The sequence below is a fragment of the Aquila chrysaetos genome, chromosome 19 (assembly GCF_900496995.4).
Source record: "Aquila chrysaetos chrysaetos chromosome 19, bAquChr1.4, whole genome shotgun sequence".
Taxonomy (NCBI): domain Eukaryota; kingdom Metazoa; phylum Chordata; class Aves; order Accipitriformes; family Accipitridae; genus Aquila; species Aquila chrysaetos.
In genome coordinates, this window is record NC_044022.1 from 4,386,638 (window position 1) to 4,407,263 (window position 20,626).

A 20,626-nucleotide genomic window follows, 5' to 3' on the forward strand; every position below is an offset into this window, starting at 1 on the left:
TGAGCAGGGCTTACACAGAGCCAAGGCGTTTTCTGCTTCTCCCCCCACCCCACCAGCGAGCAGGCTGGGGGGGCACAAGGAGTTGGAGGGGACACAGCCGGGACAGCTGACCCCGCCTGACCCAGGGGATATTCCAGACCATAGGACGTCATGCTCAGCATAGAAAGCTGGGGGAAGAAGAAGGAAGGGGGGATGTTCGGAGTGATGGCGTTTGTCTTCCCAAGTCACCGTTAGGTGTGATGGAGCCCTGCTTTCCTGGAGATGGCTGAACACCTGCCTGCCCATGGGGAGTGGTGAATGAATTCCTTGTTTTGCTTTGCTTGTGTGCACGGCTTTTGCTTTACCTATTAAACTGTGTTTATCTCAAGCCACAGATTTCTCACTTTTACGCTCCCAATTCTACCCCCATCCCCTGGGTGCGGAGTGAGCTGTGTGGGGCTGAGCTGCCTACTGGGGTTAAACCACAACAGGCTCATTTTGTAACTTCAATATTATAAAAAAATGCATTGAGCATGAAAATTGAACACAACACTTCCCCTCTCCCCCCTCCCCTTTTTTTTTTTTCTTTTAAGGTGATATGAAAAATTATTTCAATGAGGAAACACACACAAGAAGACAACAGCATATATAGGTTTAGCTCCAGCTTAGCATACAGAAGTTTAGCTACAGTTATGCTTCCTTGTGGATTTTAGCTTTTCCTTATTTGATTCTTTAGGAATGTTTTCATTCTCACTTTTACGGAGAAGGACCAGAAAGAGGTGAGTACTTCATCAAAAAAAGCAATTAGCCAGGTAGAGCTATGGAAGGTCACGGATAAATACAATTAAACAATTTCTTCACAGGTTATTAAGAAGGCTACCTGATGACTACTGAACTTTAAAAAGCAGCACAAGATGCCACGTAAAAATTAATAACTATTAAAAACTATTAACAGTTCTCTCACCTCATTGGGTTTGTGGCCAGCATTCCTAATACATGCTTGTTTTAAAATAATACTGTTTTAAAACAGTATAGTTCATTCTGTAACAACATGAAATACCTTAACTGTGAGAGACTGGAAAAGTGTCCTAGTGGTGGTCACTAGCGGCACCAAATCTCTCTGAAATGGAACAGCTTTTAATGATCAGAAAATGAAGTTTTAGTCCATCGTGTGCAGCTGAGTGTGAGTGGTTTTAGTGGTTAGTACACAAGGCAGCTGAACCTAGCTTGTTGTAGTCTGCATTTCTCTATGTACAAGGAGCAGCCGTGTAGCCTGTTGGTGGGATTCAGCTGGCCAAATGCAGAGATCTAATATGAATATCTCATACAGTTCATATGAAGCACCATCTAAAAGGCCAGATTTTCCAATGATTTTGAAAAGAACCTAAGGCAACTAGCTCATGTGCAGATGTCTACACTGTAAACCACTCAAGTTAGGTAAATTGCATCCAGCATGTCTGTTGAAACATTAGCAGCTCTTGGGGGAGAACTTCTTAAGCTACTCAAACTTGATTGCATTTGCTTTATGTTAGTGGCAACACCATGCTTTTAGGCTTATTTATAAAGTTTAGCATACCTTTTCATGGTATGTTTGTAAATCCTCTAAGTTATTTTGTTTAAATTATGACCATTTTTACATGGATTACAGAGATATAAGGCTAGATTATATCTTTCTTACAGTGTTGCAAACCATAATAAACTTCCACGGTATTTGTGAAACTGTAATGGTAAAAATATCATGTACTTGAACAAAACAATGCTTAGATACAAGACTCAATCTCCTTAACTTACATCCCGAAGTTGAATGTATCTTTTTCTTGGTGGCACACTTGGCAAACAGGTCCCTGAGTTCAACAACTCATTTCCATCTCTTGCTAAAGCTCATCACTTCCTCAGGTATGTAGGTTTAGCTGTTTACAAGGTCATGCGATAAACCAGATCAGAGACGTGATCTAGGTTAAAAGTAACACCTTCTTTCTCGGGGTTCCTTTTAACCCAGATGATTTCACCAACCTAGTTGACAGTGCCACCACATCAACAGCTGTACTAGCACAAGCGACAGAGTGATACTCAAAAGCAGAGGGCAAGAACAAGTGTTGAGGGGTGGAGACCAGTTAAATCAGTTTTGTTGCCAAGGAAAAGATGCAAAGAATAGCACAGAACAGCATTCAAAGTTGAAGAGGCTCCTCCAGATGATAATTCAGAGCAGAAGCCTAAGATAGTCTGAATTGGTCTCTGGAGGAGCCTCTCACTCCTTCAACTATGCAAGGCATCTAGGGAGACACGCCTCCTAATTTAGGCATCTAAGTTAGATGTTCAAACGTAGGCAGTGTATATTCCCCCTGAGAATGTGAATGGGATGTTATAATACTTTAAAATATGTTTAACCAAAGCTGTGATACCAATGTCTGTTCTTTTACGAGATACTGTTCTTTGTGCCACTGACCCTCTACTGACACAATCAAGTTTCTCATTTATTAGATAAAAGAACAACATTAACAAAATGCACATCGTCCAAATACAGTCTAAATTTTGAAGTTCGAAAAAGATTCCCAATTTTACTCTCAAAATATGAACCAGATTAAGTTGTTCACATGGAAACCACTGCATGTTCCCTATAGTAATTGCATTAGGGGACCAGAAAGGGAAAAGATATTTTTTACAATGTTCACAAGCATATCTTATTTACCTTTCTAGCTCTCCTTAAACATCTTTTTTTAAAGTTTTCATTTAGGGACTTCTGCTAAACTTCTATCTGCAATTACATCTTGCCATTTACTACGTTGTTCCTACCTACTCAAAACTTTTTACACATTCAGCGATGGGGGTTTAAGAAGTTACCAATAAATGAGAGAAGTTGTTCTTCCAATGCAGACGCATGGCCTCCGGCGTGCTTACTTCCTGCCCTCCTGCCCTGCAGCATCTTGACGCTTAGGCACACAACACAACTTTTCGGTGCATCTTTCTCCAACACAACCACCTTCATTGCCATTGATCACAGCACCATTCAAAGGACTGTTTGAGACAGTCCTGGAAAGGATTACTGATACATTAAAGAATGCTCTTTAGATGTAGCTATCTTCTGTTCTGGATGAATGTGTTTACAGGAGTGGATTGTTAAAGCCAATTCATCTTCTAATATCTTGTACTGCAGAACTGGAACTAACATGCCTAAGAAATCAAAAATGCTGGGCAAGCCATTAATATGTATTAGACTGTGCTTTGTTTATTCTAGTGGTTTGGGCATCTAAACAGCATGTGCAAAAAGCTGCCCAACAGCTCCCTTATTTGAAACTGCCACTTTTAAGTCAGAGAAATATCTATAGAGGAAGGAGAATAATATATACCAGCATGACTTAAAATTAATGGCTGTGCCTGAGTTAACAGGCTCAACTGATGTGTTTGGTTCAAAGTATCAAAGCCTAGTATCCCACAGTTTTGTATCCATTTCCACTTAGCCCTCATCACTTCAATAAAACAGTTGCCTATGGGTCATACGTGGTATTGCAACTGTGCACAGAAGTAGGTGCTCCAAGTAGCACTAAGCATGGAGTTCTCAGTCATTTTATGCATGCAGACCGGGCAGTTTGGCACCAGATGAAATTTTTAACAGCCAAGTTCTGCCTACCTTGTGTTCAGCACGGGCGCCAGCTGAGCCCATCTTTTCTACCATGCTACTTACCACGAAACTAAAAGGAACTCAGTTACCATTAAGACCTCCACCCTTTTGCAAATGTAGTTGAAATTGGCCAATGAGATTCAAAATTACTGCAGTGGGACAGACAGCGTGCAACTCCAGAAGTGTCACATCTTTAGGAAACCAGCCTAAAATTCACACCCTACCCATGAAAGAGTTATACTGCCGAACATTTTTTTTGCTTAATTGTGCATCATGGGAGATTTCCTCTCAGTTGTCAACCCTAGCAGACAGATTAAGGGAACTTTGCCACTTGATACTGTCTAGTGGTCTGCCACAGGACTGAGATGATGTGAATAAACTTTTCTTTCCCTGTCCCAGTTTTCACTTAACAGTTGCTGATACACAGCTCCCTGGGCCTGACCCTACTTTCTCTGAGGTTTCTGTCCAAGTCTCCTCTCTCTTTGTTTTGACTGCTGTAAGGTACTTTCTTATTCCTTCTCCAAAGAGTAATGCTCGAACATAAGCAAAATGCTTCTGCACATTAAGTATACACAGAAAAGAAACACCGTATCCTAGTTCCTGTTAATTCTTCTAATTTCTGTCCACAGACTCAAAGCAGAAGAACTGTTTATTTCAACATACCATGGGCTTGCTTCAACCCATCTCAAAGACCTGTCCTCTCTTCTACTTGTATTTTCCATTTATCTGGCATTGGCTTGTTCTCCATCATTTTAATCAACCTAGTCATAACTGCAATGACAACTTTCTCTCTCTATGGCCCTAACAATGCAACAAACACATTAGGTGGGACTCCTCCCACCTACCTTCAGGCATCTACAGTGCAAACACTTATATTTATGCTGATCAGCTAAGTCTGCTATAAGCACTGGAAAAAATTAAACACATTCAGGGCACAGTCCAGCTTGGTCAAAGCGGGAATTGTATCCCTGAGTACCCCTCTCTCTATATATATAATGAAAAAAACTTAGAGGAAAGCTAACTCCAAGGCAAAGGTCTACAAGACATATGTCTACATGACAGATGTCTACATTTGACCAGATAAATACAAACACCCGTGTCGATTCCTACTCTCACTTTCTGGCTTAACTGAAATCTCATTTGAAAATCAACTGCTTTCCCTTGAACTGTCCTCTATTAACAATTCACAGCATTTTGAGATGTACCTTGTGTGAAAGATATTGACTAAATCCTTCTGTGTTGCCACTCCATCACAATTTCTCAAGGTTCAGACTCCGAGGTTCTTTCCTGGGAGAGAAATTGGTGGATGTGTCAGACTGATAAATATCATACCATAAAAATATCTATGCAGAAGAACAATTACTATGTGTGTATGAAAATTAACAGTGTGTGTCTACTGATGCCTTTACCGAGTTGTGCATAACTTCCCTCGGAAGGTTAATGCCCATGAATATGTAACATGCACCTTCTTTTCCCTATTGCTTCCCTATCGTTCTTCACCTTCCATTATTACAGCACTTCTGAAAGTAGCCTGTAAGACCGTTGGTAAAGAGTTATGTCTGCATGTGAGCATTAAAGATTATTATGAAGGCACAATAATTCGTGTAGTCTAGTTAAATATAATTGCAAGGGGAAGGGAAGACAAAAGCAAAGGGTAGTTCATAATTCATAGACATCTTGTATGTTTTCAACCTTGTCCTGCAGAACTTTGTGTGTGGGAGGAGGTTACAAATGAAGCTCTCTGCTACTTTGTGCTAAAAGCCTGTGTCAGCCATCAGAGTTAGACACAGTCTATGGAATTTATGTAACGATAACCAAATCAATTCAGAAACCAGTTTTGTTAATCTGACACAGACCCTAAGAGCAGATAGCTTTAAACTTATCTGACAGTGTCTGCAATTACTCTAGCTGAAGAGACACTTTTGAACCAAATCAAATGTTCACGGCAAAAGAGTTACATTAATTTATATCATCTTCTGATTGAACTGACTAGAATAAATCAGAGGGAGAGGGCACACAATCAGCTCTGCTGGCAGATTTGCAGATCGCTGGAAAGGGGCATGTTAAGTCTCTGGGGTTTGGCGGTGAGTAATGCTCTCCTCCACCAACAAAGCTGGAGCCTGCCTAACCACACCCACCAACATCATGTCTTACCCAGAACTGCTAGGTTTATAGCCTCTATCAAAAAATAAGATATAAGCTGTGAGAATATACTCATAGCAGAACAAGTTTCAGTGGCTTAAGTGTCACACCCCCTCCCAGCAATTTCTTACCTTCTCTTTGCCTGAGATTACTGCCTCACAGCAGAGTCAGTGGAATGAAACACATGCAGTAGTCCCAGCTGCTTCAATACGAGGTCCAGCAAATTAGCTTAAACTGCTGATAAAGATGACTTTAATGCCATATTTTGTATTAAAATGGACGAGAAACATTAGTGTTTTCCAGTCTGGGACTGTTGTGGAGGCAGAAACCTTCAGTAAGGAGGCAGAATAGATGGTCAGGGAAGCAGTATGTTTTGCATCACTCCAGTCAGATTTGCTGGAGTTTGTCCGATTGCAACAATAGGAAAGGCTATGAAATGCCACAATCATGGCTACCATTCTTTTGCCTTATTAACAAGTTTATGAACTTCTGATTATCTGGCTGGACTAAATGACCTCCTGAGGTTCCTTCCAACCTGAATTATCCTGTGATCCTTACCTATACCTAGCGTGCAGGGCTAGGAACTTGGAGATGCGGTCCTCTTCCTGCCGACTCAGTCACTTAGCAGATCTTGGCAAACTGTGTAGACCAATGCTTACCAAACTTTCCCTCTGAGGGGTCCAACTAGGGTGACACTGGTATTGTTCTGGTGTTGAGCAACTACTTTTCAAAGGGACGTCAGCAGTAGTATGGGTACCCTCTGCCACTAGGAAGCAGCCCCACTGGACTCAAGAATCACTAAAAAAAGGGACGGGCAAAAAAATCCCAAACCAAACAAACAGAGATTATGACTAAACAACCGACCTCCTCTGTGTCAGTTTCCTAGCTGGAGGATATGGTCCTCAGACAAAGCAGTTAACGTGTTGCCTAATGTGATAAGAAGTATATAGTCTTGTGGGAAGGGATATTACGGTGGTGCTGGGAGCAGGCTGCTTATGATCTGCTCTCCCCGAGAAGTATTGGGCTCTGTAAGGTCTGGACAGCATCTATGCTTTTGGGTATATGAAAAGCCAGCAGGAATTGATGTCATGGGCAGGCAAGTTTGAAGAAATCTGGAAAAAGGGGAAGCCAGAGTTGCAGCTGTTATGAATTCATCACGATTTTGGCCCCAGTTCTAAAATACTCACAAAGGCATAAGACTCTCCACATGATTTTGAGGGAAGCAAGATCTGTAGATATACGAGTGACACATTCAGACATGCTGTATTGTTTAAGAGGCATACTGAGCTTTTAGTTTCAATCCCTGCTCTTTCACTTGTGTCAGTTAACATTTCTGAAAACCTTATTGTGAGATACAACCTCACGCTGCTACCTTAAGGTAACTACAATTGACATTTTCCAGAGAAATCACGTGTCATTATCGGGAGCGATCATCAGTGGGACACTCTCAGAGCTGTCACAAGGCAGCTCCAGCAATAACGAGTCACTGCAGTGGTGCAGCTGCATGCAGAAACACGGCTCGGATCTGCTGGCATCTCAACGGGCTGCTCCTGCCTCCGCGTCTCCTCTGCCTTCTTGCGCCTGCAGCAGCACTGCAGGGTCAGCTAGTTCAGGAACTTGATCCAGCTGAATACTGGTAATTTTTTGGAGAGGCATAATTGGCTTTCCACCAGATCAGATCCCAGGCTTGCTTTGCCAGATGGCTACATAAGCGTTATTGCCGTGTAAATAACAAACAGGGAAGCGTAGCCACCATCAGAGAGGAAGGCAGGACTGCCCCTTTTGGTGGCAATACAGACAGAGGCTGGCTTGCATTAACTGAAACGACATCCTCAGCGAGGTTTATAACCGCATTACTCCCCTCGCAGGGGCCAGGCTGTTCGCATTAACTGTGAGATGCACAGTTCAGAAACGCTAGGTAACCTTCATTCACCCTCAGCAGACGATACAAACTGGGTGGTGCCGTCCTGGGAGGCTGCCCGTGATCAGCAGGCATCGCTTTGGTCCGAGGAATGGGCAAATCCCCAAATCTGTTCCTTTGCTGTCACATAAAAGCAACGAAAACCCGCTCGCAAAGACGGTGTCGAGTCCCCCGTACGGGACAACCGCACGTTTTCCCTTTCCTAGCCGCTCCTTTGGCTGAAGCGGCAGCAGACGAGGTTTGTGTTCTGAGCAAGCGCGTTCACCCACTAGACCCTGAACACAGACGGCCCACAGAGCACCCGAGGAAGCCGCACCGCAGCCGGCCGGGACGTCGTGGCGTTTCGTTCTCGCACTTCCACCCTCCTCCCTCGCCACTTCAGCTCCCGCTCCCGCCCTTAGCGGCTCGGAAGGGGGAGGCTCTCAGCCCGCCTCATGTTTTAAGACAAGAGATCTTCCCAAGGACTGCCAAAAAGCGGGCTGGGGCGGCCGGCACCCTCAGCCATCCCCGGCCACGCAGCGGGATTTTTCTCCCTTTGTGTTAAACTCGCCGGGAAAACCCCCCCCTTTCCCCCCCCCCCCCCCTCCACCCCGACGGGCCGGGGCCGAGGCCGCTCCGCAGAGGCCGATGCCCGACCGCTCGTTCCGCAACGGGCCCCGCACCGGCCCCCGCGGGGACCCGGCGACCTCCCGGCGGGGGCGGAGTAGCGGGATGCCGCTCCGTCCCCTCGCCGCCGCCGCCGCCGCCGCCATGGCAACCACCCGTCGCCGCCCCCCCGTGCTTCTCCCCCCGCTCCTCTCCCCGGTCTGACAGAGCAAGAAGGGCTGCGCCCCCCTCCCCGCACCGCTCCCGTCCGCGGACACGCACCCCGGCTCTCCCAGGTAACGGCAGGGCCCGGCTTTACAGGGCGGCCTCTCACGGCGCTGCCCGGGGCGGGCGGCGGATCGAACCTCGACCCAACGGGGCCGCCCTCCCGCCGCCGCCTCCCTCAGCGCGGCGGCGGGAACGGGGGGGGGGGATAGCAGCGGGGAGAGGCTGGCGGAGGGCAGGGCCCCCCCCCCCCCACACACACACACCGCGGAGCCTGCTGGGAAGTGTAGTCCGCGCTCCCCCCGCCGGGCGCTGGGGGCTGAGGGGAGAGGCGGCGGGTGAGGACTACAAACCCCAGCGCGCTCGGCGGCGGCGGGGGGGGGGGGGGGATGGGTACCGCGGCTTTGCCCCCGCAGAGGACACCGTTGTGAGGCGGCGGCGATGGCGGGGGGGGGGGGGGAGCGACGACGACTCTCTGTGAATGAGGGCGTTGAGGCCACTCGTCTCTCCGGAGCCGCCTGTGAGGGCATGGCGGGGCCGGAGCCGCCTCTGAGGGGCCGGCGGGGCCGGAGCCGCCTGTGAGGGCATGGCGGGGCCGGAGCCGCCTCTGAGGGGACGGCGGGGCCGGAGCCGCCTGTGAGGGCATGGCGGGGCCGGAGCCGCCTGTGAGGGCATGGCGGGGCCGGAGCCGCCTCTGAGGGGACGGCGGGGCCGGAGCCGCCTGTGAGGGGACGGCGGGGCCGGAGCGCTGTGGACGGGGGTGAAGGGTGCCCGTTTACCACTGCCGGGAGCGGGAGGGAGGGACCAGTGTGGAAGGGGAACACGGTGTTGGGGTGCGGGAGGAGGAGTATGAGGGGCGGCCTGCGGTGCTGAGGGGAGGGTTGCGGCGGCGAGGGAGGGGTATGCGGCAGGCCGGGCTGGGCGGGAGGGGTGGGAGCGCGGTGGGTCGATGGCTGCGGGAGGAGAGGCGTGTTGCGGGAGGAGTGAATTGCCGGGGTAGGGGGGGGATGCCGTGAGGAGGCACGGCCCGGGGGAGGGTGGATTGGGCGGCGTGTGGATGGAAGCGGGGGACTCTGCTGGAGGTTGAGGAAGGAAGGAGTGCAAGGGAAGGGGCAGCTGGGAGCGTAGGTGGATGGATGGGAGAGGTCTGCTGGAGGAGGAGGAATGGCTGAGCAGATGCAAGGGGAGGGCTATGCGGAAGGCAGAGTGCATTGGAGGGGGGGTGAATGGATACGGAGGAGGCAGCGGTCAAAGAGAGCCAGGAGCTCGTGGCCCTGGAAAGTTTCCCCAACCAGTTTACTTTATAGTTTGCATTTTCACGTGTCCTACCACGCTTTGGCTCTGTTGAGCTTGTTGCACTAGGTGATCTTTACATGAGCAGACACAGCGTTACTTTTTTCAATAATTTTGCTTCATCTCTATTGTGCCCACATTTCTGTCATGATGTCAGTATTGGCATTTGTCTCTTTTCCCTCTCCGTTTCCTCTGATGACAGTTCTAGTGTTATCCTTTATCTTGTATTCTCCAACGGGCATGAGGGGGAATAAAATTACAGTTCTTGTTCCATATCATATTTAAAATATACATATTTATGACTGGTATATTAGAGGGAGTTGTTTTTTCTTCCTGAAAATCTGCGTCTTAAAAGCATCAGTACTTCCTTGTATATGAATATTGAATGTCTATTCCTAATACAGTTTCAGATGTCACAGAGGTGGGCTTCTTTCCAACGGATGTTTGATTTTTATTGCAGTTGAGGGGTTTTGGGTGGTTTCTTTTTCTTCTTTCCCTCCACCCCCATGTCAGATACATCCTAGGCAGGCTTAGGCTTCTTGCATCTCCTGGTACTTAGCAGACTGCAGAAGTGAACATCGCTGCTGCAGCACGCTTCCAGGGTGCTTTGCTCTCCGAGACTTGGGCTTTTGAGCAGGTAATGGAGAGGAATGGATCTTGCCCTGAGCTAATCACAGTCTCAAGATAGAAAAGTAAATGGAAGACAAGGAAACAACAATAGGCCTTTATCTGGTTTTCTGTGTAAATAATTGCAAAGAAAAAAAAAAGCTGATTCTTCGGGGGATGAGCTGAGAAATCTGAAGACTTGATGTCTGTAGCACTAACAGCAATATGCATATAAATGTATATTTTAAAGAATATATACGATTCTTCAGAACAATTTAAAAAAGCAAAAGTCTCATTAAAAAATACATACTCATAGTCCTAGAGAGCCAGTTCTTTGGAATTCAGAGGGGAATTTGAAAGGTGGAAAAGTATTCAGGCCTAAATTCTGACCTTATGAGTCAGGGTTATAAACACATGTGTGAGTCCATTAAACCTGCAATTATTCATGGAAAGTTTATCTGGGTTGCAGATTGGCTGCGCTAGGAATGTAGCAGCACCAGAACTGAATCTTTGTGGAGCTGACTATGGTCTGGCAGGGCTCATGAGCTGCAGCGCTGTGGGAACATGGATATACGCTGTATCCAGGGCCAGGTGCAGAAGCAGTTTAACTGCCTTTCTTGGCACAGAGCCCGACCTAATAAACACTTTGAACCCAAGCTGGCTCTGCACAGACCCGTCTTGGGAGTCTTTGGGGGCATGTTTGCTCTACCAGAAGTGCTTACACATGGGATGTGCAGAGAAGCAAGTGGCTCCACAAAGGGACAGAGGGATTATTGCTTTGGGCCGAGTTCCACTTTGTTGAGCTCCGGACAAGCCCTGCGGAATCCTTCAGGTATCTGAGCCCTGCATCCTGTCAGAGGAGGGGTCGGTCACCTCAGGGCTGGTGCCACCTGAACACTGGCTTGGGTTTGGTGTGGTACTAATGCCAGAAGCCCTGGACACTGTGCTGGAGAGAAGAGAGAGGTGTGGAGCCAGACCGGGTCCATCAGGGCTGAGGAGAAGAAGCTAGCAAGCTTCTTGCTGCCTAAACTGTTGTGTGTATGGAGTTGCGCTCCCTAGAGTGCCCCGTAGTGTTCATGTTAGCTGTTTTCGTTTCTGATACCCAGCCTAGCTGACGAACACTTCGTTACTCTGCATAATGGTGATGTGACTCTACAGATATGCCTGAAGCGGGTACATGAGCTGCTCTAGGGAAGGACACATTTTGCTGTCAGTTTTAGGAATAGCACAGCCATCTCTGATTCTGTTCCTTCTAGTTCCTCAGAAAATTGTAGTTCAAAGGCTTTGCAAATGGCCATTTCATTCTCCAGGGTGCTTTCTCTTTGGTGCAATAGTATATAATCTCTAATTAAAACACTGACCAACTGTTTAGTGTTTCTTACGTATTCGTGTTTACTGTTAACTTGTGGTGAATGTCTTTACTTCATTTGAAGATTTTTTTTTTCACTTGCGTTTAAAGTAACATTCAACTCTCGCTTTCGAGTTAGCTCTCAGAAGATTCCACACAAAAATAGTTTGAGACCTATGTGCATGCTCCTTCTCCTTCCCACTTCCATACACATTTCCCCATAAACTCCACATCTGCTATTTCAAAACAGAGTTTCAGTGCAAAGAAGCCAAAAACCAGTTAACAGAAAGCAGTTAACTGAATTGAAAGATCCCTCGGTGCTGGGTTTCCTGGACCACGGGGTGTGTGTATGTTTTCTCTGGTGTGTGTGCTGCTTTGAATTGACATCTCGAACGGGGAGCGAACACTCCAATAGCATTACCTGCTGCAACTCCTGGTGCCCCTGCTGTGGTTGTAGCCATTCTTGTCGCTGCTGATGCACACAGCAAAAGGAAAAAAAGAAAAGCGCACTTGCGTAGCACACTTCTCGTCTTTGATTCAAGAAGCCATTTAAATGTAGTTTAAATCCAAATCTGCTGGAACTGAGCCACGTTCTTATTTATATATATATTTTTAACAGGAGTTGTGATCCTGTGAGGTAATGATCGTTCGCTTCCACACCAGTCCATGGGACCACAGCTGCAAGTTTAAACAAAGCCAAGTTAACAGGGAAGGACAGATTTGGCTGTGGAACTTGGCAAGCCTTTTGTTTGTTTGTATTTTATCTGACAATGATCAGTTAAAATGTTGTTTTTGTCATGCGAACGTAATGCCTGCTAATTGTCTGCAGCATCAGCGATTGCTTCTGAACAGGGACAGTTAATTATTAGAAATGAAGACCAGTTGTTCTGCACCCAAGTCAAAAGAAAAGGGATAATCTTTCTGATAAAGCAGGCAAGATTTATTTAAATTTTTTTGAATAATTACATTTTTAATAACTTAGCCTTAAAAATAAAAATACGTCAAGCATATGAAAAAGAAATACAGCCTGTATTTCCGTCAGAAATAGACTTCTGTAGGCTTCCAGTAGGAATTGCATGTCATGCAGGGAAAAAATGCTTTTTTTTTCCTCTGATAATGTTCCAGTTAGTGTTGCGGTTTATTCTTTTCCAGGTAAGGTATTGTCATATTGTTATATGTCTCTATTTTAACAAGTTTTAACTTTGAAGAGAAAATGGAAAATAGGATTGTTGTACTGTTTTAAGTGAAAACATAATCGAGGGAGAGGAAGCTGTTTGAAACTGGTCAAAGCTGGCTTACAGAAACAATATGGCCTTAAACTAAGAAGGGCGGGTTTAGATTAATTGTAAGGAAAAGCTTCCAAACAGTAAGAAGAATTTGAGAAAGGAACAACTTCAGTTCACTGCTTAGACTCTGGTAACAGAAATGGGTGCACACGAAAAGTGGAAAAATCCAAAAATCAAAAGCTCTTAACACTGGAATTCGCTTCCTTGCTTTGCTCTGTGTGGCAATTGGCCTGTTCTGGGGTTGTGCAGCGGCAGAGGGCCATCCCAGCTCTATTTTGTAGAAGTGGAAAATGTATAGTCGTACCTCAGCACTGGATTTCAGAAGATGGTGCCTAACAGCGTGGCTTTCTGTCTTGTGACATTAGTCGGGTCTCTTACCCTGCATTTTGGGATGCCTGGCATCATGCTGCACGGCTGATTTACAGAAAATGAGAAACAGAATTAGTAACCAGTCTTCATCTGTGTATGTCCAGGCCTGTCCAGATGTTCAGCTGTCCATTCAGCAATACTGCACAGCTGCTGTGATGCGAGACCATATGTCCAGCAATCTCAGGGAGCTGTGGAAAATTTTTGGTCTGCCTGGCTAAAGTTTCGGTCAGAGCAAGACACATGTCCAGAAAAAAACAGGTATATTATAGCCCTATCAGTGAGGAATTAACATTGATTTGAAGAAAAAAAGTCTGATTAGTATGCAGTAAATAAGGCTTGATGCAACTATTGAAACAATGAGAGTAAAGCAGAAATGAGTAACTGCTCATTTAACGAGTGTCAATCCGCCCTGTGCAAGAGTCGAGTGTCTGTGGAGAAAATGGGACGCAGTTGTGTAACTGGTTGTGTCAAAACACATAGGCATAAAAGCGACATGTAAAGATAGCAAAGATGCCTTTCATTTTGGCACTCGCAGAGTAGAATGTTCAATATCAAGCAACAGGAAAACCCCTGCTACAGCCCCCATCTATAGGGGAAGGCATTTATTGCCTCTGGTAGCACTGTGGTGAGGTTAAGTGGGAGGTGGGCTGAAGGAGGGCAGTCGTCCTGCATTCCCACTGGTGTTGCTCACAAGTTTGGAATAGTGTGCTAAACAAGCTGTCCTGCTTTGCCCACCATTCACACAGCCACTGTATCTGCCTGTGGATATGTTTGTGTGTGTATAATGCTTTAATGTTAAAATAGAGACTGTCTTTTGGATCTTGCTCAACTGTGCGTTGCTTTAGTTCTGGGAGAAAAATTCTTTTCTGACCTCAGATAGGGATCAGCTCAGCTTATGTTCCAAAGAAGAGAGATTAATATCCCCTGTGACCTTTTAGCCTAGTTGCTGCAGGGTTTTTCACAAGTGGGCTTAAGACCCCATGTGTGGCAGCTATGCCGACATGAATGTCTGTAATGTCTCTTCTTGTCAATGATCCGTGAACTAAGGAATCTCCAAGGATATCTTGATGTGCCGTGGAGCTGTTATGGTCTAGTGCAGGAAAGAACCATGCAATGATAGAATGAAAAGCTGGTGTCACAAGTAATGTGTAAGTTGTTCTAAATGTACCTGACAACAGTTGTCCCTGGCTGTGTATTTACTTAAAAGATGTGGCTGTGATATGGTAGGAAAAACAAATATTTAAACAGAACCCCAAGCAACAAAAAACAAACAACAGAAGTGCTATTTATGACTTCTGTATTTCTGGTTCCTTGGATGTTTGCAATGTTGTATGAACTCTGTAATGTAATGTAGAACAGATAATAAAAAATAAGTACGTAACATGAAAAAGCCCCCTCCTAGTTCGAGTTATTTCTTCCTCCCCACCCCCGGCGCTGAAGAGTGGGGTTGTCCAGAAAACAATCTAGGAAGGAATTCTTTCCTAAAAATAATTTTTCCTTAATTTTGGCTTTACTTGTTTTGACTTACTTTGGCTATTCTGAACGAACATTGCCATCGCTGGTGCGTGTAAAAGTTTTGTAGTTTGTTTAAAGTATTTTTAGCCATTAGTTTAAAATAGCCAGTCTTTTTGCAATAGGACCTCAAAGAACTGCCTGGGGGTCAGGGGCAGCACTGATTTAGGACTGAGGTCTGCAGCTGCTGTTTCAAACATGTCTGAGGTATATTCACCTTCTCAAGCTATATTACCTGATTTGGTGTCTAGGGTAGGTGATAAGTAAAAATTAAAGTGCCCAAATCCAAGAGAAAGCTCCAGAGGCTTTTGTCAGCCTAGCTCTGGAGGCATCTACTGCTCACTAGGTACGTACACGTACATCCACCAACCTCCCTGTATGCTCCAAGTTTCAGTGCCTGTCGATGTGTAGAAGCTCTCCAGCATGACACGCTGGGCATCAAGCTCTTGCTTAAGCTTCAGTGTCACCAGCATGACCAGCTCTTGGTTGCTGGAGGCAATGGGAGACTCTCCTTTGGTTTCCCCCCGCAGTTTTAAGACCACGTAAATTTTTCTGCCTCCCACTTCCCAGCTCCCTGCGCTAACCACTCTTGTGACGTGAGCACGTGTTTGTGTGGCTGCTGTGCCTTGCCTCCTGCCCATGGTTGGCCCAGCTTCCACTGGAGACAAGGAGGTTGTCTCCTCTAGTGATCGGGGCACTTTTCTGGGATTAAGGGGAGCTGGATGCGAGTGTCAGCCCTCTTAAGGCAAAAGGGAGTTAAACATGCCTGCAGGGTGGGAACTAGCTGTAATAAACAGATACGAGAGATTGCTGCAGTAAGTGCATGTTCTGTTTAATGGATTTCTAGGAATTGAATGCAGCAGTTCCTTAGAAATATTTTATTTACTCTCTCTTTTTTGCTACATGTGGGGAAAACCTCCAGAGATTTGAGGACCATTTTCCTTATGGGGACAAGCTGGGTGCGCAGCAGATCCTAACCTGGATGTGTTTGAAGACAGGGCAATGGATTCTGCCCCAGGTGGTGTTTTGTTCGTTTGTAAGTTGACTCATCAGACCTGAATGGGTTGTAACCTATTTTCAGCTCCTATCGTTTTATCAAATTCCAGTGCAATGCAAGTGACATCACTTTTTCCTATCAGTTATCATCTTCTGTATTTTAAAATTAAATGGTCTTAATTGCGACAGAGCTAGAGCTCTCCAGCAATGTATTCTGCCCTTCCTCAGCACCGGGAAAAAACAAAATTAGGGTCGTCGCCCTTTCCACCTTAGTTCTACTCCTGCCCAGAAGTTTGTAACAGCTCTTGGGAGTGATCTGCAGGCTGAAACGTGTGGCACAGCACGAGGACAAGTAAGCCCCAATGCGCCTTGCTGCGCTTGGTGAAGTGCCAGCCGTGGGGTAGCAGCGTGTTCTTGCCATCAAAGTCTTCCGCCACGTGGAAGCTGTGTGGCCCGTGGGTTTAAGTGAGGGGTAGCAGGTTTCCACAGCTTAATTGCAGGGAGCAGGGATGACGGGGTGGTGGAGCAGCCCTGGTGCGCAGCTGCAGGCAGCAGGAGGGACCGTCAGTTTGGCACTCGTGAGGCAGAGCGTATGTTTGCTATAGGCAGCGTTCAGGGAGGGCAGAATGAAGGTCGTGTGGATATATGTTTAAATTATTGTCAGAGGTTTGACTTTTGCCAAGCACGAGGGAATACAAAGGCATAAGATACATCCTCCTTAATGCCATCTTGATCTTGTCTTGTCTGTTCTATAAAAACTACTAACGTTTTTATAACCCGCTAGGCTGTGAAAGGTTGTTTCTCCCTGTTCTGGCTTCTCTCTGCTACCACCTGCTCCTACTGCACGCACCCCCGTATCACGGGCTGTCTTCAGCTGTGCAGCCTGATCTGTGTGCTGCGCCAGCCTCCGCGCCTTGCTCTCTCCCCGTCTGGCTGTATCCCTCCTTCCCTGTTTCTTCTCCACCACCTTGGGCTTGCCAAAACCTCGATGCAGCTAGTGGATGACCCTCCTGAGCCGGCCTCCTCCCCCTTGGTCAATGCAACTCTCTGCATTGGGTTGCTATGAATCGTAATTTTTTATTTTTGATTTCCAGAGGTTTATATCAGGGTGAATGTCAGGGATGCCACCCGTCCCGAGTCAGAGGACAAGGGAAAGGAACTGATGCTCTTTTTGTGTGGTAAGGACCTAGACTTTGGGTCATGTGGGATTCAGATAAAGGGGTAGGCACTGCTTCGGTCTTGAACCTTAAATACAAACCTAGCTGTACAACATAGCTTACTTTTGAATGTGTGGTTTAATATTGCTTTCTTGAATGGTTACTGGGAAAAGTTGGACTATGAGTTTGCCTTAGAGTCATGCTGCGATTTACTATTTGTATAAAAAAGTTAGTAAAATCTGTAAATCTTACATTGTTTTGGGGACTAGGGGAAGGTTGTACATTGGGAATCGCTGCTTTAAGAAATCTTAAATTTGGATTGCTAACTCTGCCATAAATCCCAAAGTGACATGTTAAATTTAATGAAAAAATCCAAGTCAGCATGTAGATGTTGGAGTACTTTGAAAGAATATTTAAACAGAATGAGGCTCTCAACTTTGTCTATAGTAGAGCTGTCATTCAACCATATCGTAATCTCATTAGGGTGAGGGCTCTTGAAAGTGCTAAGTGCAGACTTCCCTGATGCTGGCTGGCACATTTAGGCACGTATGTAGTACAACAGTATAAAAAGCAATTTTATGCCTCCTGTGATTTGTGATTCACGGGTTGATGGCTGCCAATATATTGTGGTGATCTACAAATTAAAGTTCGGCTTGTTAGGTTCAGTGGGAGCAGGGCATTTAATTTTCTTGCATTAATTTAACAGGATTGGGGCCAAAGGCAGCAAAGAAGTTGTGTTTTTTATCACTATAAAAGAGTTGTGATTCATGATCTCAAACCTTAGGCTAGTAAAGAGATACTTCAGGGCTAAATGGTGGAAAATGAGGGGGACTGGACAGGCATGGGTGGCAGAGAGGCATAATTCAGCTATAAGAGGAAAAACAAAACTAAAGTGTCATGGTCTGAATTATTCTACAGCATGTAAAATTCATTTTTCTGATGATTATGTTCTCTTTTAGACTTTTGAGTGAAGATGAATTTAGCAGAGATTTGTGATAATGCCAAAAAAGGAAGAGAATATGCACTCCTTGGGAATTATGACTCTTCTATGGTATATTACCAGGGTGTCATCCAGCAAATCCAGAGACATTGCCAGTCAATCAGAGATCCAGCAATTAAGGGCAAATGGCAACAGGTAAGGTGAAATATGGTTGCCTTTATTCTATTACTTGATATTTGAAAAACACACTATGCTTCCCAAACCTTTTAAGATGTAGAGGATGTATACTTCAGTTAAGTTTACAACATTTCTTTTACAATATTTTGTTGATATTTATGGGAAAATAATTTTCGTGGTGCATTCAGAAGGAATTCTTTTGTTCTAATTGAATCAATTTTTTTGTTGTTTTCACTTAGGATGTCTGGCTAATCACTGGTCTGTTTGTGTGTGATTGTCTACTTTGGAAAAACTGTTTTGCTGAGGGCTTCCTTTTAGTGTTCTATCTTTTGACCATCTAATGTCCAGTAAACTAAGATGTGAGTGGATGGGTTAGCATCACTAGAATGGTTGTCTGAGTAGCAGTTAACTATAATGCTACAGTGTGCAAATTCAGATCAGGTTTCTAAAACTCCAGGTAATACTCTTAGCCTGAGTCTTGCACACATGCATCTCCCTACTAAGCGGAGTACTGTTGAAGCCAAGGAAGTAATCTGCAGGTGAAATGTAAGAGCTCTCTTTTAGCACTTTCAGTATTTAAGTCTTCCTTACATTTTGTGGTCCCATTTTTCATTGTACAAAATATGTTCCATCAAAAATAAAACAGGAGGATAAACATATAAAGGTGTATTCCAGAATAAAGAATTCATATTGCATAAATATTACATTTTGAAAGAACATAGCTCCTATAAAAGGTATAATTTTGCAGTAAGTAGCTGAAGAGATGATTACAAGAAGAGTTTTTCTGAATATCATATGTTTAAATGGTGTCACTTAAAAACAGAAGCAAATTTTTCCTTTTTATTACAGCAGGTGCTTTGTTACGGTTTTGTGCTTGAAACATCTGACACTAACAAAGTATTTTGTGTACTGATAGCTACAACACTGTTAGCAATCATTTTGCAATGACAGTACTATTCATAGGTATTTATCATAGAACCGTAAAAGTCTGCTTATTAAGAGCTTGCAAAGCGTGTGCGTGTACAAGCAGCAGTGATAGTGCCTAGCTTTCCTCGTGGTGTAATAAGCTGAATGTTGTATTCAAGCTCCTCCCCACCCCAGGGCATGCTGATAAAAGGTGTTCTTGCCCCAGGTGTGTCCTTAGTTGCTGTCAAACTTGTAACTGACATGAAGGTAGAGCATGAAGCTTTCCTTGTTCTGCAGCTGCATCACCGCATTGCCTTCACTTCTAGTATTTAGTGTTTCCTCGGATGACATTGATTCTTCCATTAAACTTTTAACAGCTCTTATCTTGTGAAGGTTACTTCAAGTCTCGTGATGTTGTGTGTTGTTTGAACTGCTTCAGAGAAGCCTGTGTACCATGGAATGCGTGCTGCACATTGGAGACAAGCCTCAAGTAATAAAGGACCATTAACACAGTTCACAGGATTATTCCCTGGGGAAGGCAGCTGGCTCCTTAGCAGAGGATCTGAAGTTGGCACCTTCTCAGAAATTATCCCTTTTAGGTAAAAACAGAATGGCCCCTGACCGTGTCCCATAAATGCTTTAGAGAACTGTCCCCAGAAAGATCAGCAGCAGGTGGGGTAGCGTCTGTCACGCTGTGCGCTCATGTTAATTCTGAGACTTCCCAACACAGCGGTGGCAGATGAGCTTTGTCAGACTATCGCTTTGCTGTTGCCGGTACCAGTCTCAGCTCAGGGACAAACACCAAAAAAGTAAGAAGTGTGATTAAACAAAAAAAAAGGAAGTCCTTCATCCCCAGGCAGTTTGCCTTCTCAGTCATTTATGGGACTACCCATAGCACTGGGAACAAAATGGTATAGCCCTGAGAGCAAACGATGCAGCCTTGGAACCACTAGCTTTTCCATACCTGCACCTGAATGGTTTGGTGAGACCTATAGAGGTAGACCTGCTTTCTTACCCATTCTTGATACATAATTGTTGTGCTTTTGCACTCCTTGAGACAGACTAAGAGGGAGTCTGATGATCTGGATGTTAGCACCGCTTTCCAGCTCCAACAGCAGCTATATCCAAGCTGTCAGTCACATTTAGTAGCTGTCTGACAGACAACCTGTTCTGAAAAAAATTAACCCAAAAGTCGGATCACAAAAAGCACTCATTCTCAATATTAAAATAATACGTAAATATTCTTTTTAGATCATTCTCATGAAAGAGTTATGCCATACAGATTATGTAGGTTTAGCAAAATTCAGGTCTAACCCGCTTGGTATCAGTAATGTGCAAAACCAAAAGATTCCCATACCTGTATGCTTCTTGCAAGCGGCACCAGAAGTAAAGCAACCCTTAGGTCATGGTTAAGGGGATGAATGCAGTTGATTTTTACCGGAAATTCTGTCTCTTCTGGCATATGGAACTAGCCTGTTCTTTAGGTTCTTCGGTTTCTCCATGCTCTGAGGAATCTGAGGAGGATAACACCATTGGTACCTTTTGGAGGTGGAGTTTAGCAATCT

General features: G+C 45.1%; 1 protein-coding gene across 8 annotated transcripts in view; it reads left to right on the forward strand.

The window, feature by feature from the left end:
* The first annotated feature begins 8,238 nt into the window (after positions 1-8,238).
* Positions 8,239-20,626, forward strand: part of KATNAL1 (katanin catalytic subunit A1 like 1) — a 43,513-nt gene continuing 31,125 nt past the window's right edge. Inside the window, exons 1-4 of one of the 8 annotated variants that reach the window (XM_030042195.2) lie at positions 8,239-8,542; positions 13,478-16,233; positions 16,976-17,059; positions 17,998-18,173. In XM_030042195.2, the coding sequence (XP_029898055.1) occupies positions 18,012-18,173 (162 nt within the window). In that variant the 5' untranslated portion in view covers positions 8,239-8,542; positions 13,478-16,233; positions 16,976-17,059; positions 17,998-18,011. Of the gene's footprint in view, positions 8,543-8,791; positions 8,810-8,841; positions 8,992-13,477; positions 16,234-16,975; positions 17,060-17,997; positions 18,174-20,626 lie in introns of those variants that run through there. The other 7 variants (XM_030042198.2, XM_030042196.2, XM_030042197.2 and 4 more) reach the window with 7 other exon arrangements.